This window comes from Oncorhynchus mykiss, chromosome 5, assembly GCF_057628025.1.
Source record: "Oncorhynchus mykiss isolate SJ-2025 chromosome 5, ASM5762802v1, whole genome shotgun sequence".
Lineage (NCBI taxonomy): Eukaryota > Metazoa > Chordata > Actinopteri > Salmoniformes > Salmonidae > Oncorhynchus > Oncorhynchus mykiss.
The window spans coordinates 17,963,205-17,989,340 of record NC_143026.1 but is presented as its reverse complement, the minus strand read 5'-3'; the positions used below and the strand labels follow the sequence as shown (position 1 = coordinate 17,989,340).

General features: G+C 45.4%; 1 protein-coding gene across 3 annotated transcripts in view; it reads left to right on the top strand.

Moving 5' to 3' along the window:
* nbc (sodium bicarbonate cotransporter) overlaps window positions 1-26,136 on the top strand; it is an 89,506-nt gene that overhangs the window by 51,063 nt on the left and 12,307 nt on the right. For all 3 annotated transcript variants that reach the window (XM_036976497.2, XM_090233545.1, NM_001124325.1), the window contains 11 exon segments: window positions 2,286-2,460; window positions 3,701-3,834; window positions 8,908-9,182; window positions 9,837-9,892; window positions 10,264-10,449; window positions 15,962-16,075; window positions 20,586-20,747; window positions 21,084-21,262; window positions 22,705-22,777; window positions 24,499-24,567; window positions 24,847-25,020. In XM_036976497.2, the coding sequence (XP_036832392.1) occupies window positions 2,286-2,460; window positions 3,701-3,834; window positions 8,908-9,182; window positions 9,837-9,892; window positions 10,264-10,449; window positions 15,962-16,075; window positions 20,586-20,747; window positions 21,084-21,262; window positions 22,705-22,777; window positions 24,499-24,567; window positions 24,847-25,020 (1,597 nt within the window).

The following is a 26,136-nucleotide window of genomic DNA, read 5'->3' as shown; positions in this document are numbered from 1 at the left end:
GCAACAATGCAAAACGTTATGTTTGGCGTAAAAGCAACACAGCTCATCACCCGGAACACACCATCCCCACTGTCAAACATGGTGGTGGCAGCATCATGGTTTGGGCCTGCTTTTCTTCAGCAGGGACAGGGAAGATGGTTAAAATTGATGGGAAGATGGATGGAGCCAAATACAGGACCATTCTGGAAGAAAACCTGATGGAGTCTGCAAAAGACCTGAGACTGGGACGGAGATTTGTCTTCCAACAAGACAATGATCCAAAACATAAAGCAAAATCTACAATGGAATGGTTCAAAAATAAACATATCCAGGTGTTAGAAATGCCAAGTCAAAGTCCAGACCTGAATCCAATCGAGAATCTGTGGAAAGAACTGAAAACTGCTGTTCACAAATGCTCTCCATCCAACCTCACTGAGCTCGAGCTGTTTTGCAAGGAGGAATGGGAAAAAATGTTAGTCTCTCGATGTGCAAAACTGATAGAGACATACCCCAAGCGACTTACAGCTGTAATCGCAGCAAAAGGTGGCGCTACAAAGTATTAACTTAAGGGGGCTGAATAATTTTGCACGCCCAATTTTTCAGTTTTTGATTTGTTAAAAAAGTTTGAAATATCCAATAAATGTCATTCCACTTCATGATTGTGTCCCACTTGTTGTTGATTCTTCACAAAAAAATACAGTTTATGTTTGAAGCCTGAAATGTGGCAAAAGGTCGCAAAGTTCAAGGGGGCCGAACACTTTCGCAAGGCACTGTATCTCCCTGACATATTACTACACAACATACACTTAGTATGACTTTTTTTGCTACAGTATACATATCTCCCTGACATATTACATAATTTATGCAGCGGCATATACGCCATTTTTGGACTCCCCTTGTTGTGCGCGGCGGTCCTCCGTTGGAAAATGTTGTCATCAGAGAAAGAGAAAGGTTTCGAGTTGGATGACCGTTCAAAGCGTATTTTCTCAGTGAGAGTGCTTTTATTCCCGACTTCCCAGGTTAGCTACTGTCACCAATTCCTTCCAAACAACTCATTGTTGAATTTGCAATTTTCAACTTGTTGTGTGATGTTTATGGCCGATGAGCACCGATACGTTTTATCTATAATTTCTCTTCATTATTTCTCTTCATATGACAAGGATTTAAAAGGATTTGCCAGTAGATTGTTGACTTGATTCATGATGATGACTGCTAGCTAAGATTTTGAAAGTAAGATGTTGACATGATCAGTCCAATCAAAGCTACTGTAGATTTTATCTGTGGCCAATGATCTTGAGCTTTCTTGGAAGGGCACTTCTAATCTAAGTCTATGGCAGGACCCAAAGGGCTCACATTCTTGATGTCTACCCTTACTAAAGGCGGGTGATGTAGTGTCCCCATGAGTGACAGAACACTGAGCCAATCACGGTGCAATGCTCCTATTTTCTGCTGGCCTGCTCCACCACCACAGAAAGCAAACTGATATGTGACACGTATTAATGCCAAAATAACACGCAAAACAGGCAACCCCCCCCCCCCCCAAAATAAACAAATACATATCTATTTTTTTTTCTTTTTTTTTTCGCTAAAATGTGGGGCTCAAAACTTGATGGGTCCCCACTGAGTAAATGGTATGACATCTAACACATGGAAACCATGTATTTGATACCATTCCACTCATTTCACTCCAGCCATTACCACAAGCCCAACCTCCACAATTAAGGTGCCACCAACCTCCTGTGATACCAACATGTAGTACAGTGACAAAATGTTACTCAGCAGGGCCTCAACTCTCACTGATATTGGAGTACAGTGTTAAAATGATTAGCTATAACACTGTAACACTACGCATGTTACTAAAGAATTCCAGTGAAAAGCATGAGCTGGTTCACACCCAAAATAGTTATTAGAGGTGCTGACTAACAACGAGTAAACTGTAGGCTATGAAAATAAAGACATTCGCACGCTATATACAAGTGCCCAGCAAGTTATTGGGTAAACCACCAACGTTTCGGCATCACTGTGCCTTCTTCAGGGTGGAAGAATTTCAGAAAATAACACCTCAGGTGTGTGGCCAAAGCAAGCCACTGTTTACTGTTGCCTTTTAGTTCTGCTTTGTGCAGACACTGATTTGTGATGAAACAGCATCTTTAGTAGTCTCGTAAATCAGACAAATAGCTACGCTCACCAAAACAGCATGGGGATCGTAGGGATCCGTCCGCTTTACAAGGCTACATCTTAAGATAATTTTACCATAAATAAAGACTTTGTGGCATAAATGTAACTGTCACATTTTCATTGTTAAGGTTTTGTGGTGGCCTCATCCTGGACATCAAGCGAAAGCTGCCGTTCTTCGCCAGTGATTTCTACGACGCCATACACATCCAGTCGCTCTCCGCCATCCTGTTTATCTACCTGGGCACCGTGACCAACGCCATCACCTTCGGAGGGTTGCTAGGAGATGCTACAGAAAACATGCAGGTGAGTCTCTTTCTGTTTTCTCTTCTCGAAACAGAATCATTTGAAAGGAGCAAAACAGCATAAGTGAATGTAAGTAAGGGCAAAGACCTGACTGTGTCCCGATTCTCCACCCTTATAACATAGTGTGCACTTTAATACTTTCTGACATGGATTTAAAATTACATAACTCCCCTAAATGTACTCTGAACATTTCAAGACTCTAGGACCAAGAAAATGTATTCAAATTAGCTTCTGAAGTTTGGTTGGTTGTTAATTGTAAAATATGGCAATTTTTTACATTTCCTAAAAAGTTTGTTTGGGAGATAAGAGGTTTTTGTCAAACAGCGAAGATATCGTTTTATCGCTATGTGATCTGACCAGGTGACATGATTACAGAGAACTCCTGAACCTAAAAACAAGCACAGCCTCCCCCGGATGTGTTGGTCAAGGAAGGCATGCGCAGGGAGGGCTGTCCTCAGGGGATTTGGCTGCTCTGGAAATAACCACAGATCCAGATTACTCAGATAGCCTTGTCACTGCCCCGTCTCACCCTCCCCTGTCTTCCCGATTGCATGAGAGAAGGGGAAGGGAATTCCTCGACTGACCTCTGACCTTTCCCAGAAGCCTTAACTGTCCAAGCCACAGGAGCACAGTGTTCCAGGTAGCGCAGCTCTGATCCTGCATCCCAGCTGTCCACTGTCTCCCACCCAGGCCTGGATATGCTGTGTAAATGACACCTAGTAAAAACACATGATGTCACAATGTGAACTTGAACAGGGCTGTCTGTCCTGATGGGGCAGTATAACAGCTCTCTGTGTGTCTGGAGCTGTGTGATGGGGGAAATAGAGATCTCGCTGAATCAGCAGATTGATATCATGATGTAGTTAGCTTCAATTGCACACTTGACAATTCCCAGTTCCCATACATACACAGAAACTAAATGTATTTCTTTAGATGATAAAAATGTTACCATGTGCTTCGTTTTATTTGTGAGGGTAGGGTACCAGAACAGTAGTTTGCAACCAGACCTTGCCGCCAGTCCTCCACCAAACGCTCTCTGTCCAGTCCCATTTGGTTTAAACATATACAACAGTGGTTGGAATGTGACCATCACTGTTTACTGTGTCCTTGACCTTTAACCCCACCAGGACACCCACTAACACTTTCAATGGATTTGGGACAAACATATCTATCTGCGTGTCTCTATCTGTATGCTGTTTCTTTGACTCACCAGCCTATCCGTGTCCCTCTCCTCTTTCAGGGTGTGTTGGAGAGTTTCCTGGGCACGGCACTGACGGGGGCCATATTCTGTCTGCTGGGTGGCCAGCCTCTCACCATTCTCAGCAGCACAGGTCCTGTACTGGTGTTTGAAAGGCTCCTCTTCAACTTCAGCAAGTGAGCTCTCTTACACCCGCATTTTGAGCACCACAGATATTGATACTTCATCTCTCTCTCTCTCTCTCTCTAGCTCTCTCACTCGCTCACTCAATTAAATTGAAAGGGCTTTATTGGCATGAGAAACACATGTTTAGATTTCCAAAGCAAGTGAAATGGATAATTAACAAAAGTGAAATAAACAATAAAAAATGAACAGTAAATATTTCACTCTCAAAAGTTTCAAAGGTGTAGAAACATTTCAAATGTCATATTATGGCTATGTACAGTGTTATAACCATGTACAAAAGGGAAAATAAATAAACAGAAATATGGGTTGTATCTCTCCGTCTGTCTGTCTCGCTCCGTCTGTCTGTCTCTCTCCGTCTGTCTGTCTCTCTCCGTCTGTCTCTCTCCGTCTGTCTGTCTCTCTCCGTCTGTCTGTCTCTCTCTGTCTGTCCGCCCGTCTGTCTGTCTCTCTCTGTCCGTCTGACTGTCTCTCTCTGTCTCTCCGTCTGTCTGTCTCTCTCCGTCTGTCTGTCTCTCTCTCCGTCCGTCTGTCTGTCTCTCTCAGTCTTTTTGTCTGTCTGTCTCTCTCCGTCTGTCTCTCTCTCCGTCTTTTTGTCTGTTTGTCTCTCTCCGTCTGTCTCTCTGTCTGTCTGTCTGTCTGTCTGTCTCTCTCTGTCTGTCTGTCTCTCTCCGTCCGTCCGTCTGCCTCTCTCTCCGTCTGCCTCTCTCTCTCCGTCTGCCTCTCTCTCCGTCTGTCTGTCTCTCTCCGTGTGTCTGTCTCTCTCCGTCTGTCCTTCTATCTGTCTGTCTGTCTCCTTCTGTCTGTCTCTCTCCTTCTGTCTCTCTGTTTCTCTGTCTCTGTTTCTCTGTCTGTCTCTCCTTCTGTCTGTCTCTCCTTCTGTCTGTCTCTCCTTCTGTCGGTCTCTAAATCTTTCAGTCTCTCCTTCTGTCCGTCTCTCCTTCTTTCCGTCTCTCCTTCTTTCTGTCTCTCCTTCTTTCCGTCTCTCCTTCTTTCCGTCTCTCCTTCTGTCCGTCTCTCCTTCTTTCCGTCTCTCCTTCTTTCCGTCTCTCCTTCTGTCCGCCTCTCCATCTCTTCTTCTGTCCGCCTCTCCGTCTCTCCGCCACTCTGTCTCTCTGTCTCTATGTCTCTCCGCCACTCTGCCTCTCCGTCTCTCTGCTTCTCCGTCTCGCCGCCTCTGTCTGTCTGCCTCTGTCTGTCGGAAACAGTTCGGTGTGAAAACCTCGGCTGAGTTGCAGTTCTTGACCCAAACCTGTGTGCCAGGCACCTACTGTACTATACCCTGTTCAAAGGCATTTACATTTTTTGTCTTGCCCATTCACCCTCTGAATAGCACACATGCACAACCCATGTCTCAATTGCCTCAAGGCTTAAAAATCCTTCTTTAGCCTGTCTCCTCCCCTTCATCTACACTGATTGAAGTGGATTTAACAAGTGACATCAATAAGGGATCATAGCTTTCGCCTGGATTCACCTGGTCAGTCTGTCATGGAAAGAGGAGATGTCCTTAATGTTTTGTATACTCAGTGTACAGTGGGGCAAAAAAGTATTTAGTCAGCCCCCAATTGTGCAAGTTCTCCCACTTAAAAAGATGAGAGAGGCCTGTAATTTTCATCATAGGTACACTTCAACTATGACATACAAAATGAGGGGAAAAAATCCAGAAAATCACATTGTAGGATTTGTAATGAATTTATTTGCAAATTATGGTGGAAAATAAGTATTTGGTCACCTACAAACACGCAAGATTTCTGGCTCTCACAGACCTGTAACTTCTTCTTTAAGAGGCTCCTCTGTCCTCCACTCGTTACCTGTATTAATGGCACCTGTTTGAACTTGTTATCAGTATAAAAGACACCTGTCCACAACCTCAAACAGTCACACTCCAAACTCCACTATGCCCAAGACCAAAGAGCTGTCAAAGGACACCAGAAACAAAATTGTAGATCTGCACCAGGCTGGGAAGACTGAATCTGCAATAGGTAAGCAGCTTGGTTTGAAGAAATCAACTGTGGGAGCAATTATTAGGAAATGGAAGCCATACAAGACCACTGATAATCTCCCTCGATCTGGGGCTCCACGCAAGATCTCAACCCGTGGGGTCAAAATTATCACAAGAATGGTGAGCAAAAATCCCAGAACCACACGCCCGGGCGGTGTGTTTGGGATCATTGTCATGCTGAAAGACCCAGCCACGTTTCATCTTCCCCCACCTAGTGAATGACCTGCAGAGAGCTGGGACCAAAGTAACAAAGCCTACCATCAGTAACACACTACACCGCCAGGGACTCAAATCCTGCAGTGCCAGACGTGTCCCCCTGCTTAAGCCAGTACATGTCCAGGCCCGTCTGAAGTTTGCTAGAGAGCATTTGGATGATCCAGAAGAAGATTGGGAGAATGTCATATGGTCAGTTTGGTAAAAACTCAACTCGTCCTGTTTGGAGGACAAAGAATGCTGAGTTGCATCCAAAGAACACCATACCTACTGTGAAGCATGGGGGTGGAAACATCATGCTTTGGGGCTGTTTTTCTGCAAAGGGACCAGGACGACTGATCCGTGTAAAGGAAAGAATGAATGGGGCCATGTATCGTGAGATTTTGAGTGAAAACCTCCTTCCATCAGCAAGGGCATTGAAGATGAAACGTGGCTGGGTCTTTCAGCATGACAATGATCCCAAACACACCGCCCGGGCAATGAAGGAGTGGCTTCGTAAGAAGCATTTCAAGGTCCTGGAGTGGCCTAGCCAGTCTCCAGATCTCAACCCCATAGAAAATCTTTGGAGGGAGTTGAAAGTCTGTGTTGCCCAGCAACAGCCCCAAAACATCACTGCTCTAGAGGAGATCTGCATGGAGGAATGGGCCAAAATACCAGCAACAGTGTGTGAAAACCTTGTGAAAACGTTTGACCTCTGTCATTGCCAACAAAGGGAATATAACAAAGTATTGAGAAACTTTTGTTATTGACCAAATACTTATTTTCCACCATAATTTGCAAATAACTGTGGAGGACAGAGGAGCCTCTTAAAGAAGAAGTAACAGGTCTGTGAGAGCCAGAAATCTTGCGTGTTTGTAGGTGACCAAATACTTATTTTCCACCATAATTTGCAAATAAATTCATTAAAGATGCTACAATGTGATTTTCTGGATTTTTTTTTCTCATTTTGTATGTCATAGTTGAAGTGTACCTATGATGAAAATTACAGGCCTCTCTCATCTTTTTAAGTGGGAGAACTTGCACAATTGGTGGCTGACTAAATACTTTTTTGCCCCACTGTATGTGTCTGTGAGAGAATTCAATAGAAGTAAAACAAATTAGCAGCTATAATGGTCCTAGAGATGTTTTGTTTGTTTTCAGAGTTGGACTGTTGTTGTGAGGATTACCAGTGGTACAGTATGTGGAACTGGCTCAAGGGTACCATGGTGCCCACCACATATCCTAACTCCAACCACAAGTGTTTAGTGTTCCTTTTGGGCAGCGTAGAATCTCGATTTTCTATTGACAACCTCCGGCTTCCTGTTTCCTTTAATAAAAAATCTAGTTAAACAAAAATATAAAAGCAACATGCAACCATTTCAACGATTTTACTGAGATACAGTTCATATAAGGATATCAGTCAATTGAAATGAATTCATTAAGACCTCATTTATGGATTTCACATGACTGGGCAGGGGCGCAGTCACTTGGGAGCCAGGCCCACCCACTGGGAAGCCAGGCCCAGCCAATCAGAATTACTGTAGTTTTTCCCCCACAAAAGGGTTTATTATAGACAGAAATATTCCTTAGTTTCATCAGCTCTCCGTGTGGCTGGTCTCAGACGATCCCACAGGGGAAGAAGGAGGTCTCGGGCTGTCGTGGTTACACGGGCTCTGTGGTTGTGAGGCTGGTTGGACATACTGCCAACTTCTCTAAAACGATGTTGGAGGCGGCTTATGGTCGAGAAATGAACATTACATTATTGGGCAACAGCTCTGGTGGAAGTTCCTGCAGTCAGCATGCCAATTGCACACTCCCTCAAAACTAGAGACATCTGTGGCATTGTGTTGTGTGACAAAACTGCACATTTAAGAGTGGCCTTTTATTGTCCCCAGCACAAGGTGTTCCTGTGTAATGATCATATGATAATGCTGTTTAATCAGCTTCTTGATATGACACACCTGTCAGGTGGATGGGATATCTTGGCAAAGGATAAATGCTCCCTAACAGGGATGTAAACTTGTGCACAATTTGAGAGAAATAAGCTTTTTGTGCGTATTGACAATTTCTGTGGTCAGTTATTTCAGCTCATGAAACATGGGACCAACACTTTACATGTTGCGTTTATATTTTTGTTCAGTATAATAATACTCATGATAGACATAAACAATATGAATTTTTTCTGCAGTCAGACGTTAGCCACTGTCAAGTATTTGTATCTTGAACAAAAATTGTATTCACAGTAACAAACAAACTGCCCTCAGTTCCGTCTTCTTTCTCTTCCTCCTTACCTTCTCTTGCCATCCCAGAGAGTAGACCCTCTTCTAGCATTACATTACAGACAACACTGGCTTAGCTATGTTCCATTATCAATCATTTACATTCATTGAATGTCACACCGTGAATGGAAACTATCAACGATGAGCCGACGGGGCCATGTTTCCTCGGGTCGGGTCTGACCCTATGCCGCCATGCACTCTATTACTTTGTGAGCTGGATTTACAGCCTCCATCAGTCTTTCTTTTGGTACTCTGATACACGCATACATGCTGTGAAAACATTGATTTATGGATAGAAACTTCCAAGTGCCTTAGAAGGGACTTCCGGTTTCAATAAAGGTTAATCCATTAATATTAAACTATGGTTCTACCATCTCTCCGACCTCTCCCTCTACAGAGACCATGACTTTAACTACCTGGAGTTCAGGCTGTGGATCGGCCTGCTCTTAGACTAACTAACCATGGTCATACCTTCACTCTCTCTCTTTCCCATCCAGAGACCATGACTTTAACTACCTGGAGTTCAGGCTGTGGGTCGGCCTGCTCTTAGACTAACCATGGTCATACCTTCACTCTCTCTCTTTCCCCTCCAGAGACCATGACTTTGACTATCTGGAGTTCAGGCTGTGGATCGGCCTTTGGTCAGCCTTCTTCTGCCTGGTGCTGGTTGCCACAGATGCCAGCTCCCTGGTCAAGTACTTCACACGCTTCACAGAGGAGGGCTTTTCTTCCCTCATCTCCTTCATCTTCATCTACGACGCCTTCAAGAAGATGCTGAAGCTGGCCCACTACAACCCCATCAACGCTGACTATGACCCCAACTACGTCACAATGTACGACTGCCGCTGCATGCCCCCACCGGACGACGGTACGCTTATCAGCACTGTGCTCGCAGCCCATTGGCTGTTTTGTAGTTTAAACCAATCAGATCAGGAAGTGCTAATGATTAAGGTGGGCCTGTCCAGGTGACAACAGGGGTGTAGCTACCGAAGAGGGTTTAGTCAATATAAATGTAATCTCTTTCTGGTTCTGTGGTTTGGCCTGTGTTTCTTGGGCTCTCAAATTGCTCACTTCCTATTGCTGACGGAACAGTCCAGAAAGCAAACATTACACCATTTTTCACAATATTTAAACTGGAGATAATCACATGGTCCAAGTTTGTGTTCACTTAAGAGATATCATTAGTCCACTCTGTTCATAACAGATTCTAGTTTTGGGAACAGAAAACTGCATGGAGATCAAATGTTTAATCGATGAGAAAATGTGCAGAATGTCGGCCAAAATCCATGTCGTTCCATCTTCTCCCACTGCCGGCCAGTGGGCTTCCTCTCACTACCATGTTTGGTAGTGAGTGGAAACGCTAAGCGGATGCGCCACATTTATACATCCAGTGAAATATCTGTCTCTTTGTTCTATCTGTGGTAACACTGCATATGCTTGAGGAAAATGCACATTATAGTTTTGACAAGTTCCCCGTAAAGTGGTTTTGAGGAGACCTCACTGTTTGTTTGTTTCCATCCAGGCAATATGACGGGTCTCTATATCGATGCCTCTGCCTGGATAAACAATGCTGATCTGGTAAGCAGCAGTCACTGGAGTATTTCTTCTCTGACAGCCATATATTCTTCAGTCACAAGAAGGTCTGAAGGAAATCTATATTTCTGAGTGTGTCTCAGACAGGAATGAGTCTGAGCTGGTGTGGGTTAATTAGGTTATGACAGTGTTATCCATCAACCATACAGATGCATTGTTGATAGAGAACACTATCATTACCTGATTTTAAATTAGATCAATATTTCAATAAATAGTAAAGGTGTTTAATTCACAAATGTTGTGAACTAATTTTTTGGTCTGGTTTTAGCAGCTTCTGTATGTACTGATTCATTTAAACCTGAAGTCATGACAAATAAGGTAATGGTTTTGTCTGTGTGTGCCTGTCTCTCCCGTAGTCGGTAAATGCCACATGGGCGTCTCTCGACAAGAAGCAGTGTGTGGTGTACGGCGGCGAGCTGATTGGTCCAGCCTGTGGCTTCGTCCCTGACGTCACTCTGATGTCATTCATCCTTTTCCTGGGGACCTACACCTGCTCCATGTCCCTCAAGAAGTTTAAGTTCAGCCGCTTCTTCCCCACCACTGTGAGTGACTGACAGCCCCGACCAGTCACGTTTCAGGATCAAAATTGTGACAGCTCCGTAGGCCGATCATGTTGCAGGTTCTTAGTTTTACTGCCCAGTTGGCCAATCATGTTTCAGGATACAAGTTTGGTTGATTTTTCAAAAGGGAAAAGGGCGAAAGAAATTAAAACGTCAACATTGTGTAGACAATACAATCAGGTTATTGTGCATACAGATGGTATTGATGGACAGAAGTCATATGCCTACTGCATGATGTTCCTACCATATCTTTTTTTTCTTGGCGAATATCTTTAAATTCTTGGCGAATTTCCATGAGCCATGTTTGGGTTCAGTGGAGTGAAACTTACTTCAGAGGAACCCCCCCCCCCCCCGACAGCCCTGACCCTTTGATCCGGTTAGTATCTACTGAGCTGCTGGTATTCCAGGTTTTATTACATTGCGATTTCTCATGATGTACAGCACATCGCTCTATACCCCCCTGCTCCCTCCTCCTTGCTGTGACATTCTCAGGTTATTTGATAGGCTCTGATGTCAAAGAGAGTCTTAGCAGGAAAGTCAGATGTCACTCTCTGACACTGTTTAAGGTGCTATGTATCAAACAAACTCACACCTACACTTGCACTTCAGTGTCCTAAAACACACAAACCTAGTGGACGAACTGCTTAAGATGCTGTGTATTAACCCCACACTTCACACCAACACTAAACAACTACACTTCCACCTCATGAATCCTAAAATACATGAAGAGTCTGATACATGAGAAGTAGTACTCATCTCTGTCTTGCCTATTGAAGATCTACCCACCTCCTCTTGTTCTCATTCACGCAAAGACATTAGTTACCTTGCCTTTTAGATAATAACTTAAGATCCTATGGACAGGTGGGACCTAATCCTAGATAAGCACTCTGACTGTGAGACGCCTTTTGAATACAGGCCCAGAGCAAGGCTCACTTCACCCTGCTCGTTGCTCCTCTCTCTGCCAACTGCCTTATCTGTTCTGCATCTCACGGCATGGCTGGCTGTTACTGTACAGCCCGGCAGGACCGTAGATGTTAAAATATCACTCATTAATTTCCCCATGGCAGGGACAGAGAGGGAGGGCTGAACTTTCCCAGGAGGCCATGCACTGTAGCTTTCCTCCATCACCCAGGCCAGGCCAGGGAGGGCCCTGTTGAACATCGTAAAGGCTTTGAACTGTTGGTTATTGCACAACATGAGTCCAGTATCTGGTTTAGGGGGTTTCTGTGGGTTCAGTCAGTGTTTGAAGATGCCTGCTACTTCTTTACAATATGGCTATATTTATAGAGTTATGAGCTAAATGATACTGTATAGTGCAATAAGTTAACACTTATTTACATATAGAACACACACATATACAGTCGTGGCCAAAAGTTTTGAGAATTACACAAATATTAATTGTCACAAAGTCTGTTGCCTCAGTTTGTATGATGGCAATTTGCATATACTCCAGAATGATCAGATGAATTGCAATTAATTGCAAAGTCCCTCTTTGCCATGCAAATGAACTGAATCCCCCAAAAACATTTCCACTTCCCTGCCACAAAAGGACCAGCTGACATCATTGTCAGTGATTCTCTCGTTAACACAGGTGTGAGTGTTGACGAGAACAAGGCTGGAGATCTCTCTGTCATACTGATTGAGTTTGAATAACAGACTGGAAGATTCAAAAGGAGGGTGGTGCTTGGAATCATTGTTCTTCCTCTGTCAACCATGGTGACGTGCAAGGAAACACGTGCCGTCATCATTGCTTTGCACAAAAAGGGCTTCACAGGCAAGGATATTGCTGCCGGTAAGATTGCACCTAAATCAACCATTTATCGGATCATCAAGAACTTCAAGGAGAGTGGTTCAATTGTTGTGAAGAAGGCTTCAGGACGCCCAAGAAAGTCCAGCAAGCACCAGGACCGTCTCCTAAAGTTGATTCAGCTGCGGGATCGGGGGACCACCAGTACAGAGCAGGAATGGCAGCAGGCAGGTGTGAGTGCATCTGCCCGCACAGTGAGGCGAAGATTTTTGGAGGATGGCCTGGTGTCAAGAAGGGCAGGAAAGAAGCCACTTCTCTCCAGGAAAAACATCAGGGACAGACTGATATTCTGCAAAAGGTACAGGGATTGGACTGCTGAGGACTGGGGTAAAGTCATTTTCTCTGATGAATCCCCTTTCAGATTGTTTGGGGAATCCGGAGAAAAGCTGGTCCGGAAAAGACAAGGAGAGCGCTACCATCAGTCCTGTGTCATGCCAACAGTAAAGCATCCTGAGACCATTCATGTGTGGGGTTGCTTCTCAGCTAAGGGAGTGGGCTCACTCACAACTTTGCCTAAGAACACAGCCATGAATAAAGAATGGTACGAACACATCCTCTTTGCATCAACTTCATGTAATTGTCAATAAAAGCCTTTGACATTTATGAAATGCTTGTAATTATGCTTCAGTGTTCCATAGTAACATCTGACAAAAATATCTAAAGATACTGAGGCAGCAGAATTTGTGAAAATTAATATTTGTCTCATTCTCAAAATGTTTGGCCACGACAAATACATTTAAACTCAGTTTTTCACAATTCTTTTATTTATTTCATCACATTCCCAGTGGGTCAGAAGTTTACATACAATCAATTATTATTGTGATGTCATTGTTCACATGTCACTGGCCTACACACAATACCCCGTAATGTCAAAGTGGAATTATGTTTTGATTTTTTTAAACAAATCAATTACAAATGAAAAGCTGAAATGTCTTGAGTCAGTAAGTATTCAACCCCTTTATTGTGGCAAGCCTAAAAGTTCAGGAGTAAAAAATTGCATAACAAGTCACATAATAAGTTGCATGGATAGTGTGCAATAATAGTATTTCACATGATTTTGAATGACTACCTCATCTCTGTAGCCCACACATACAATTTTCTGTTTGGTCCCTCAGTCGAGCAGTGAATTTCAAACACAGATTCAACCTTAAAGACCAGGGAAGTTTTGAGAAGAAGATAAAACAGACAGAAAAAACAAACAGTCATTGAATATCCCTTTGTGCATGGTTATTAACTACAGTCACTACAAAGATATAGGCATCCTTCCTAACTCAGTTGCCGGCGAGGAAGGAAACCACTCAGGGATTTCACCATGAGGCCAATGGTGTCTTTAAAACTGTTACAGAGTTTAATGGCTGTGATAGGAGAAAACTGAGGATGGATCAACAACATTCTAATTGCTCCACAATACTAACCTAATTTACAGAGTGAACAATGGAATCCTGTACAGAATAAAAATATTCCAAAACATGCATCATGTTTGCTACAAGGCACTAAAGTGATACTGCAAAGAAAGTGGCAAAGTAATTAACTTTTTGTCCTGAATACAAAACATTATGTTTGGGGCAAATCCAATACAACACATTACTGAGTACCACTCTCCATATTTTCAAGCATGCTGGTGGCTGCACCATGTTATGGGTATACTTGTAATTGTTAAGGATTGGGATACAAAATAAATGGAATGCAGCTAAACACAGGCAAAATCCTAGAGGACAACTTTGTTCTGTCTGCTTTCCACCAGACCCTGGCAGATGAATTCACCTTTCAGCAGGGCAGTAACCTAAAACACAAGGCCAAATCTGCACTGGAGTTGCTTACCAAGAAGACAGTGAATGTTCCTGAGTGGCCGAGTTACAGTTTTGACTTAAATCTGCTTGAAAATCTATGGCAAGACTTTATATTATTTATATTGTACAACCTAGGTGTGCAAAGCTCTTAGAGACTTAACCAGAAAGACTCACAGCTGTAATCGCTGCCAAAGGTGATTCTAACATGTATTGACTCAGGGGTGTGAATACTTATGTAAATGAGATACTTATGTATTTCATTTTCAATAAGTTTGCTTATTGATACTTAAATGGAAGAAGTTTGGAACCACCAAGATTCTTCCTAGAGTTGGCCAAACTGAGCAATCGGAGGAGAAGGGCCTTTATTCAGGGAGGTGACCAAGAACCCAATTTTTCACTAAGACAGACCTCCGGAGTTCCTCTGTGGAGATGGGAAAACCTTCCAGAAGGAGAACCATCTCTGCAGCACTCCACCAATCAAACCTTTATGGTAGAGCGGCCAGACGGAAACCACTCCTCAGTAAAAAGGCACATGACAGCCCACTCTGAGTTTGCCAAGAGGCACCTAAAGGACTCTCAGACCATGAGAAATAAGATTATCTGGTCTGACAAAACCAAGATTGAACTCTTTAGCCTGAATCTCAAGTGTCACGTCTGGAGGAAACCTGGCACCATCCCTACGGTGAAGCATGGTGGTGGCAGCATCATGCTGTGGGGTTGTTTTTCAGAGGCAGGGACTGGGAGACTAGTGAGGATCAAGAGAAAGATGAACAGAGCGAAGTACAGAGAGATCCTTGACGAAAACCTGCTCTGGACCTCAGACTGGGGCGAGGGTTCACCTTCCAACATGACAACAACCCTACGCACACAGCCAATACGACCCAGGAGTGGCTTCGGGACAAGTCTCTGAATGTCCTTGAGTGGCCCTGCCAGAGTCCATACTTGAACCTGATCGAACATCTCTGGAGAGACCTGAGAATAGCTGTGCAGCGACACTCCCCATCCAACCTGACAGCGCTTGAGATGATCTGCAGAGAAGAATGGGAGAAACTCCGCAAATATAGGTGTGCCAATCTTGTAGTGTCATACCCAACAGGACTTGAGGCTGTAATCACTGACAAAGGTGCTTCAACAAAGTACTGAGTGAAAGGTCTGAATACTTATGTAAATGTTATATATATATATTTTTTTTTATTAATCTGTTTTTCCTTTGTCATTATGGGGTATTGTCTGTAGTTTGATGAGGGGGGATTTAATCCATTTTAGGACAAAGCTGTAATGTCATAAAATGTGTAAAAAGTGAAGGGATAGGAAAACTTTCTGAATGCACTACTGGTCAAAAGTTTTAAAACACCTACTAATTCAAGGGTTTTTCTTTATTTTTACCATTTTCTACATTGTAGAATAATAATGAAGACATCAAAACTATGAAATAACACATGGAATCATGTAGTAACCAAAAAATTGTTTAACAAATAAAAATATATATTATATTTGAGATTCTTCAAATAGCCACCCATTGCCTTGATGGCAACTTTGCACACTCTTATTCTACAATGTAGAAAATAGTACAAATAAAGAAAAACCCTTGAATGAGTAGGTGTTCTAAAACTTTTGACAGGTAGTGTATATGTATGTGAAACGTGAGAAAATGTGATTATTATGGCTAGAACACCCTGATTAGCTCAATGAGTAAAGGAACTACACAGGCCATAATGGGTTAGCTAAAAAACATTCTGCTCCACCTTAGAACATTTTTTGTGTGACGTACAGTCAGTCTTTCCCTGGACGTAACATTGAAAAAGGGAAGTCCTTACTGTATTGCCTCAGCCAAAAGCCTTGCCTAACTGTCAACTGTCAAAATCAACATGATGTTCCTCCCCCTATTGTACTGTAGGTGAGGAAGCTGATCAGTGATTTTGCCATCATCCTGACTATTGTTATCTTCTGTGGAGTGGATGCCTTTGTCGGAGTGGACACACCCAAGCTCATCGTGCCAACTGAATTCAAGGTGAGAACCTGGGTGGATTACAGTAGCATTGAGACAGGCCTTGTTCTACAACTTTGACCTTGTATAATGTCCACAATCCTCTATTTTTATTTTGTTCTATAGTGCACAGTTTCACACATGCATTCACGTTAGTGATAAGGCTTTACATTCAAATACAGGAAAAGGTGTATGTAGTATACTCTGGTCCTGGTTTTGATTGATAGATTGAGGTGCTATCGTTTTCTAGAATTACACAAGAGGGACTGATGTATCAATCTGATCTCTGCCTGAACAATGCTGCCTTGTCTTAGGCAGACATAAAGTCTTTGTAATCATTGTTATAAAGTCTTATATAATCCAGGGTACTACTGCCGAGATCCTGAAACTCAGACACAGAACCATTCACTGAGTTTATTACCTTATCTTAGTTTACCATACTTCACTGGGGCCAATGCTGTCTCGAGTGATGAAGGGCATATGCTGTCTCGAGTGGTGGAGGGCCTAGGCTGTCTCGAGTGGTGGAGGGCCTAGGCTGTCTCGAGTGGTGGAGGGCCTAGGCTGTCTCGAGTGGTGGAGGGCCTAGGCTGTCTCGAGTGGTGGAGGGCCTAGGCTGTCTCGAGTGGTGGAGGGCCTAGGCTGTCTCGAGTGGTGGAGGGCCTAGGCTGTCTCGAGTGGTGGAGGGCCTAGGCTGTCTCGAGTGGTGGAGGGCCTAGGCTGTCTCGAGTGGTGGAGGGCCTAAGCTGTCTCGAGTGGTGGAGGGCCTAGGCTGTCTCGAGTGGTGGAGGGCCTAGGCTGTCTCGAGTGGTGGAGGGCCTAGGCTGTCTCGAGTGGTGGAGGGCCTGTGCTGTCTCGAGTGGTGGAGGGCCTAGGGTGTATCAAGTGGTGGAGGGCCTATGCTGTCTCGGGTGATGGAGGGCCTATGGTGTCTCGAGTGGTGGAGGGCCTATGTCGTCTCGGGTGGTGGAGGGCCTATGCCGTCTCGGGTGGTGGAGGGCCTATGCCGTCTCGGGTGGTGGAGGCCCTATGCCGTCTCGGGTGGTGGAGGGCCTATGCCGTCTCGAGTGGTGGAGAGCCTATGCCGTCTCGGGTGGTGGAGGGCCTAGGGTGTCTCGAGTGGTGGAGAGCCTCTGCTGTCTCGGGTGGTGGAGGGCCTATGGGGTCTCGAGTGGTGGAGGGCCTAGTGTGTCTCGAGTGGTGGAGGGCCTACTGGTTAGAGCGTTGGACTAGTAACCGGAAGGTTGTAAGTTCAAACCCCCAAGCTGACAAGGTACAAATCTGTTGTTCTTCCCCTGAACAGGCAGTTAACCCACTGTTCCTAGGCCGTCATTGAAAATAAGAATTTGTTCTTAACTGACTTGCCTAGTTAAATAAAGGTAAAATAAAGGTGGTGGAGGACCTAGGCTGTCTCGAGTGGTGGAGGGCCTAGGCTGTCTCGAGTGGTGGAGGGCCTAGGCTGTCTCGAGTGGTGGAGGGCCTAGGCTGTCTCGAGTGGTGGAGGGCCTAGGCTGTCTCGAGTGGTGGAGGGCCTAGGCTGTCTCGAGTGGTGGAGGGCCTAGGCTGTCTCGGGTGGTGGACGGCCTAGGCTGTCTCGGGTGGTGGAGGGCCTAGGGTTCTCGGGTGGTGGAGGGCCTATGCTGTCTCGGGTGGTGGAGGCCCTAGGGTGTCTCGAGTGGTGGAGGGCCTAGGCTGTCTCTAGTGGTGGAGGGCCTAGGCTGTCTCGAGTGGTGGAGGGCCTATGCTGTCTCGAGTGGTGGAGGGCCTATGCTGTCTTGGGTGATGGAGGGCCTATGGTGTCTCGAGTGGTGGAGGGCCTAGGCTGTCTCGAGTGGTGGAGGGCCTAGGCTGTCTCGAGTGGTGGAGGGCCTAGGCTGTCTCGAGTGGTGGAGGGCCTAGGCTGTCTCGAGTGGTGGAGGGCCTAGGCTGTCTCGAGTGGTGGAGGGCCTAGGCTGTCTCGGGTGGTGGAGGGCCTAGGCTGTCTCGAGTGGTGGAGGGCCTATGCTGTCTCGAGTGGTGGAGGGCCTATGCTGTCTCGGGTGATGGAGGGCCTATGGTGTCTCGAGTGGTGGAGGGCCTATGCTGTCTCGGGTGGTGGAGGGCCTATGCTGTCTCGGGTGGTGGAGGGCCTATGCTGTCTCGAGTGGTGGAGGGCCTAGGCTGTCTCGAGTGGTGGAGGGCCTGTGCTGTCTCGAGTGGTGGAGGGCCTAGGGTGTATCAAGTGGTGGAGGGCCTATGCTGTCTCGGGTGATGGAGGGCCTATGGTGTCTCGAGTGGTGGAGGGCCTATGTCGTCTCGGGTGGTGGAGGGCCTATGCCGTCTCGGGTGGTGGAGGGCCTATGCCGTCTCGGGTGGTGGAGGCCCTATGCCGTCTCGGGTGGTGGAGGGCCTATGCCGTCTCGAGTGGTGGAGAGCCTATGCCGTCTCGGGTGGTGGAGGGCCTAGGGTGTCTCGAGTGGTGGAGAGCCTCTGCTGTCTCGGGTGGTGGAGGGCCTATGGGGTCTCGAGTGGTGGAGGGCCTAGTGTGTCTCGAGTGGTGGAGGGCCTACTGGTTAGAGCGTTGGACTAGTAACCGGAAGGTTGTAAGTTCAAACCCCCAAGCTGACAAGGTACAAATCTGTTGTTCTTCCCCTGAACAGGCAGTTAACCCACTGTTCCTAGGCCGTCATTGAAAATAAGAATTTGTTCTTAACTGACTTGCCTAGTTAAATAAAGGTAAAATAAAGGTGGTGGAGGACCTAGGCTGTCTCGAGTGGTGGAGGGCCTAGGCTGTCTCGAGTGGTGGAGGGCCTAGGCTGTCTCGAGTGGTGGAGGGCCTAGGCTGTCTCGAGTGGTGGAGGGCCTAGGCTGTCTCGAGTGGTGGAGGGCCTAGGCTGTCTCGGGTGGTGGACGGCCTAGGCTGTCTCGGGTGGTGGAGGGCCTAGGGTTCTCGGGTGGTGGAGGGCCTATGCTGTCTCGGGTGGTGGAGGCCCTAGGGTGTCTCGAGTGGTGGAGGGCCTAGGCTGTCTCTAGTGGTGGAGGGCCTAGGCTGTCTCGAGTGGTGGAGGGCCTATGCTGTCTCGAGTGGTGGAGGGCCTATGCTGTCTTGGGTGATGGAGGGCCTATGGTGTCTCGAGTGGTGGAGGGCCTAGGCTGTCTCGAGTGGTGGAGGGCCTAGGCTGTCTCGAGTGGTGGAGGGCCTAGGCTGTCTCGAGTGGTGGAGGGCCTAGGCTGTCTCGAGTGGTGGAGGGCCTAGGCTGTCTCGAGTGGTGGAGGGCCTAGGCTGTCTCGGGTGGTGGAGGGCCTAGGCTGTCTCGAGTGGTGGAGGGCCTATGCTGTCTCGAGTGGTGGAGGGCCTATGCTGTCTCGGGTGATGGAGGGCCTATGGTGTCTCGAGTGGTGGAGGGCCTATGCTGTCTCGGGTGGTGGAGGGCCTATGCTGTCTCGGGTGGTGGAGGGCCTATGCTGTCTCGAGTGGTGGAGGGCCTATGCTGTCTCGGGTGGTGGAGGGCCTATGCTGTCTCGAGTGGTGGAGGGCCTATGCTGTCTCGAGTGGTGGAGGGCCTATGCTGTCTCGGGTGGTGGAGGGCCTATGCTGTCTCGAGTGGTGGAGGGCCTATGCTGTCTCGGGTGGTGGAGAGCCTATGCTGTCTCGGGTGGTGGAGGGCCTATGCTGTCTCGAGTGGTGGAGGGCCTATGCTGTCTCGAGTGGTGGAGGGCCTATGCTGTCTCGAGTGGTGGAGGGCCTATGCTGTCTCGGGTGATGGAGGGCCTATGGTGTCTCGAGTGGTGGAGGGCCTAGGCTGTCTCGAGTGGTGGAGTGCCTAGGCTGTCTCGAGTGGTGGAGGGCCTATGCTGTCTCGAGTGGTGGAGAGCCTATGCTGTCTCGAGTGGTGGAGGGCCTATGCTGTCTCAGGTGATGGAGGGCCTATGGTGTCTCGAGTGATGGAGGGCCTAGGCTGTCTCGAGTGGTGGAGGGCCTAGGCTGTCTCGAGTGGTGGAGGGCCTAGGCTTTCTCGAGTGGTGGAGGGCCTAGGCTGTCTCGAGTGGTGGAGGTTCTAGGCTGTCTCGAGTGGTGGAGGGCCTAGGGTGTCTCGATGTGGGGCAGGTTCTAGGCTGTCTCGGGTGGTGGAGGGAGTGTGGGTGAGGAGGGGTGAAGTATCGGTTCTGAAGTTAACCACCCCGTTCTGCTCCAATCCCCCCCAACTGGAAGCCTCTTCCCCAGAATAAAAAATATATATCACATTCTGCGCAAGTGTTTCTTTACCTCTACTTTACGCACACATTTTTGTGGTCACCCTCCCTTCACATTTCTTACTGTCAATTGTGAAAACAGAGTAAGTAGTAACTTTTTAGGTTATTGTCTGGGCAACTGTAATATAAAATATATTCCATGAGTTAGTGTAATGTTATAACAACAAAATGACATTTCTAACAACATCCTTCAACCATGAATGTTTACTTGGCAAGGATGATGTGTGTCTGTTGTCTTGTGTGTTTATCCACCCTAACCTACTATATATCTGACTGGCTGTGTCTCTCTGCTCCTGGTCCCTAGCCCACCAGCCCCAACCGTGGCTGGTTCGTGCCCCCATTTGGAGGGAACCCGTGGTGGGTTTATCTGGCAGCAGCCCTCCCTGCTCTCCTGGTCACCATCCTGGTGTTCATGGACCAGCAGATCACCGCCGTCATCGTGAACAGGAAGGAGCACAAACTTAAGGTGGAGGGGATGGAGGGGAAAGGGAGGGGTGGATGTAGAGGAAGGGAGGATGGGAGGGATGGAAGGGGAAAATTGAGGGATAAAGGGCCACTGGGTCAGAGGGGTAAGGAGACAAGATAATGTCTTAAGATAAGAGAATGAGGCACAGCAGAAGAGGGAAGAAATGGCTTTAGGGGGTAGGTGAAGAGGGGTAGAGACTGAAATGGGAGCTCTGGGGGTGTTTTTCAACACTTTATATTGGATGTTACATCAATAGTAACTTGTTTAAGGAACTAGACTCTGTTTGCTTGTGGTTAGTGGTTACTGACACACCTTCTCCTCTCCTGGTCCTCACAGAAAGGGGCAGGCTACCATTTGGACCTGTTCTGGGTAGCAATACTACTGATCGTTTGTTCCTTCATGGGCCTGCCCTGGTACGTGGCTGCTACTGTCATCTCCATCGCCCACATCGACTCTCTGAAGATGGAGACCCAGTGCTCTGCCCCTGGGGAGCAACCCAAGTTCCTGGGTGTCAGGTGGGTGAGCGGGGAGGGAGGTGAGCAGGGCGGGTGGGAGGGAGGGAGTTTGAGAGTTGGGAGGTAAGCGAGGAGGGAGGGTCAGTGGAGCGAAGAGAGTTATCAGAGCAGAACGATTCCTGGCTCTTTCACATGCAGCCTACAAAGGCCTTAGTTTCACTTTGTTGCCATTCCCACCTAAGATATGTTTTTTGTTTTGTTTTAAATTGATACATGACATTTTACAATCCCATAGACAGGGCTCTAAAGTGCCACCAATTTGACCGCAAAAGTAGTTTTATTTTGGGAGCACTGCGTCTAGAAAAAATATCTCCCAGATAATGTTGTAATAATACGGTTTCACTATACCGTTGTTTCCGAGTGCCCTCGAGTAAAAACACAAAGCCGATAGTGGCCGGGAGATCTGAACTATCATCTAGGATTGATGTGCATTTCCGGCTCATACATGAAGCATCTTCCATTCAGGCTGCAAAGGCATCATTTTCCTCGTTAACTAGCTTTAATGGTGAGCTGCCATGAAACACTGGGGAAAATATGTACTGTCTTAATTAATAAAACAACATTTTCTACCACCATTTTCGTATTTTCTGACAACTTAGGATATTGCACACAGCATTCAGCCAAGGGTGTGCAACGTCCTAAGTTGTCCGAAAATAATAAAATGTTTAAAATATCTGACCCATATGGCGCAACATTTTTACCTTCTTCCTATAAGCGGATCACCGCGACCGACTTTTATATTCAAAATTCATAAACCACGTCATGGGCCATTCTAAAACTACTTGTGTGTCATGAACCATTTGTTTACACTTATGTCATGTAACATCATTGTAACACCCGCTAACAACCTGGTGACTACCAGTAGACCTATATCCAAACATTTAGGGGCACAGAAAGGAAAAGGGATAGCTTCTTCAGGAGACCAATGATCATAGCAATTGAATGAATGAGATCTCTTGCATGTAGTCATCACAAACCTGACGTTTTTAAAGAGTGTGCAATTTTACACAATGCTTTTAGACAATGTAAAAACCTAGTATACGACAACTGACTTTGTAATTTCAGTGACAGGTGTAAGTATAAACATTTGAGCTTTTATAATAAACAAATGTCTTTACAGTGTTAAATATTAATTTCTAGGGCACAACATGTGCTTTAAAAGTAGTTAGAATATAAGATTTATCACAACCAACAACAAAAACATTTAATTGTATTTTCTGGTGCTGCTAAATTTCATGTGGTACTCCCAACTTGTAAGAGTTACCAGCACCAGTGCTAACAAATGATCATTTAGAGCCCTTCCCATAGCACTACATGAACATGTTGAAGTTATTTGATTGTCATATCAGAACAGTGGTCAATAGTTTGGACAGAAAAGTTAGAAAACTGACTGTGGTGTCTGTGCAGTGTGATGTGATGAACTATGCTTTTTCTTACGTCAGAGAGCAGAGAGTGACCGGTGTCTTTGTCTTTGTTCTGACTGGACTGTCTGTCTTCATGGCTCCCATCCTCAAGGTAACACTTCAAACACCTCTTCCCTTTTAATCTGCCTATTCATTTCCCTTAAATCTATAATAATATATGCCATTTAGCAGACACTTTTATCCAAGGTGATTTACAGTAGTACTTGTTTACTTTATCATATGTGTGGTCCCAGCGGGAATCTAACCCACAAATCGACATGGTCATTCCCTTTAAATCTTACTGGATCACTGTCCTCCCCTTTTAGTGGAAAATCCCATCACTCATTCAAATTGTGAAATATTGTAGTCATCCAATTAGTGAGTGGCCTAATTGAGGTGATGTGAATCGGGGCTTAGGCTCAGTTTGCAGCTCAGTGAGCAGGTTAGTCAGGTTTCTTGTTCTCTTGTTAACCTGACCATTATAAATATAAAAGCTGTCATTGTCCTTAGTGAGTGGGAATGGTACTCCCCCTTGTGGACACTTTAGAGTAGTATAAATTATGAGGCCGTCTGTGCTCTTTAAAGGTAATTTTTATCAAATAGTGTTAGTTCCAGGTGCGAGGTATCAAAACTAGGAATACTTAGATGGAAACCCACACGCTGGTGAAAATAAAGATCCAAAACTGATGCTTAAATACAAAAATCTAAATTATTTTATTTGGTCGTCATGATGCCAAAAAGGTGAAAAACAAAATATAAATGTTTTGGCAGAAATCACACCATCAGTGTAATAGGTAGGCACCCACACCTGGCTTCTGTTTAAATAATAATTACATATGTCACATGATCAAGAAAGAAAATCAGGAAACCTATAAATCAGTACCTAGTACAACTTAGGCTCCCGAGTGGCGCAGCCGTCTGAGGCACTGCATCTCAGTGTTAGAGGCGTCACTACAGACACCCTGATTCAATTCCAGGCTGTATCACAACCAGCTGTGCTTGGGAGTCCCATAGGGCGGCGGATTTGGCCGGACGACGCGCCTGTTTAAATAAAGGTTACATTTAAATAAAATGTAAAAGGAAAAAAAGAAAAGTACAATAGAATGCATGATCTATACATTATATATATAATATACATTAGCAGACAGCGAAACGTCATGTGAACATTTCATCAGAATAAAGAACACATGAAAGTAATGGATCAACAAGACCAGAATAGAGAGCTAGAGACGACAAGCTACTACCTGGGGGATATCTCTATCTCTAATGAAGATGAGATCTTAAGCTTCTACTGTAGTAGACTCTCGTAACAGCACATTCTATCAGATCTGTTCAGAGCTCAGCCACATGACAGGTCGACTCTAGTAACAGCACATTCTAGTAATGCCAGATAAGGTGCTTTGGCCATGTCGACAGACTGCTATTTTAGGCTGGTTCTGACTGTAAATGCATTGATCACCTTCTACGTAGAATAAATGTGTGTGTTGTTTTAATACAACATGTTTTTTAGTAGAAGCTAACGACATACACCAAAAAGGTTAACGAGGTGCAGACTAACCGACTATAAACTTGCAAAACATTAGAAGGTAGCACACCCTATCTATGTGTATATACTCTATATCCCAGTGATTAATTGGAGAGTTAACTTTTGACAACATGTTGCATCGTTATTTGTCTCTCACTGTTGTTATTGAAAACAGGGTTAACCCTAACTTCATATCAGCCCTAAAAAATAGTAAAAGGGAGGAATGCTGTTTTTTGGTTATTATTTCTGTGGAAATACAGCCTCTATTACCTTTCTCTTGTTCACCCATTCCTGTTCTGTCTTCCCAGTTCATCCCTATGCCCGTGCTCTATGGCGTGTTCCTCTACATGGGTGTGGCATCTCTCAACGGTGTCCAGGTGAGTGACTCTGACCCAAAATGCAGTCTGAAATTCTAGGCGTTAGTGATATTAGTCCACTGCTAACCAACATGGTACACCAGCTGCATCCACTCCCATGTATTTGGGCCTTACCTCTGTACAACTGTAAGTCAAAGAACACTCAGATAGAGCCAAAATGGAGTCTGTAACTCTATGCCTGTTAGTTATTAGCCCATCAATAATATTGTCTGCGATGCCAGTCGCTCCCCACCCCATGTATCCTGGCCTTACTTCTGTACGACTGTGTCTGTCCATCAGTTCTTGGACCGGCTGCAGCTGCTCCTGATGCCAGCCAAGCACCAGCCTGACCTGATATACTTGCGCCACGTTCCCCAGCGTCGTATCCACCTGTTCACCTTCATACAGGCCCTCTGCCTTGCCCTTCTATGGGTCCTCAAGTCCACTGTCGCTGCAATCATCTTCCCTGTCATGGTAAGATTAAGCATGCAGCACACGTGCACACACACATACCAAAGTTTATTTGTCACATGCGCCGAATACAACGGGTGTAAAGTAGATAAATGTGCAGGGGTAATAGCTATATACAGGAAGTACCAGTACCAGATAAATGTGCAGGGGTAATAGCTATATACAGGAAGTACCAGTACTAGATCGTTGTGCAAGTGTGCGAGGTATTTGAGGTATACTGTACATGAAGGCATGGTGTTACAGGAATTTAATTCCTCTCTTCTAATACCCAATTAAAATTAAACACTCTGTCAATTCATAAGAATTTGTAAGACCCTTATTTTATAGAAATGGACAGAGCCCGGTCTTAAAGTCAAATAGCAGCCTTTATTCACGAGAGTACTGCTCCTTACACATTTTACCACAGGTTATAAACTGAAAATGACGTCAGCGTTTTCTAAATGTTCCGTCTCTTCTTGACACTGGTAGAAAGGCTCTATAGTTCTCAAGCCTTCCCTCCTCGCCTAGAGCCAAGGTCAGCCAGTGTAGATAAGCACTCTAGTCAGTCTGGAGATATAGTTAATTCATTTCTACCAAGGAACAGACAGTCATTGTTCTAAACTCTTGACCACATTCACACACATTATATTCAGTACTGGGATCAAGAAAGAAAACTCATACACATACAGAATAGTATTCTGATTAGTACATATACAGTAACATAATAGTATTCGGATTAGTACATATACAGTAACATAATAGTATTCTGATTAGTCAGTCCTGATTGAAATGTATACATAATTAGTAATCATTGATAAAAATTCCCTTAACACATGGTTAAGTGACTAGGCATCATAATAGATAATAATAAGAGTAAAATAAAGAACAGAGTAGCAGCAGCAAATGAAGGTAAAAGTGTGTGTGTTTGTGTTGTCAGTATGTTTGTGTGTGTGTGCGTATGTAGTGAATGTGTGAGGGTTTTGTGTGAGGGTGTCAGTGTAGTGTGTGTGCATATAGTGTGTATATAAATGTATAGTTTTGTGAATGTGCATAGAGTCCGTGCAGACAGTCCAGGTAACCATTAATTAACTTATGACCAGTGCTTGACTTGGGCCGGAGCTGATCGGAACGTAGTACCGG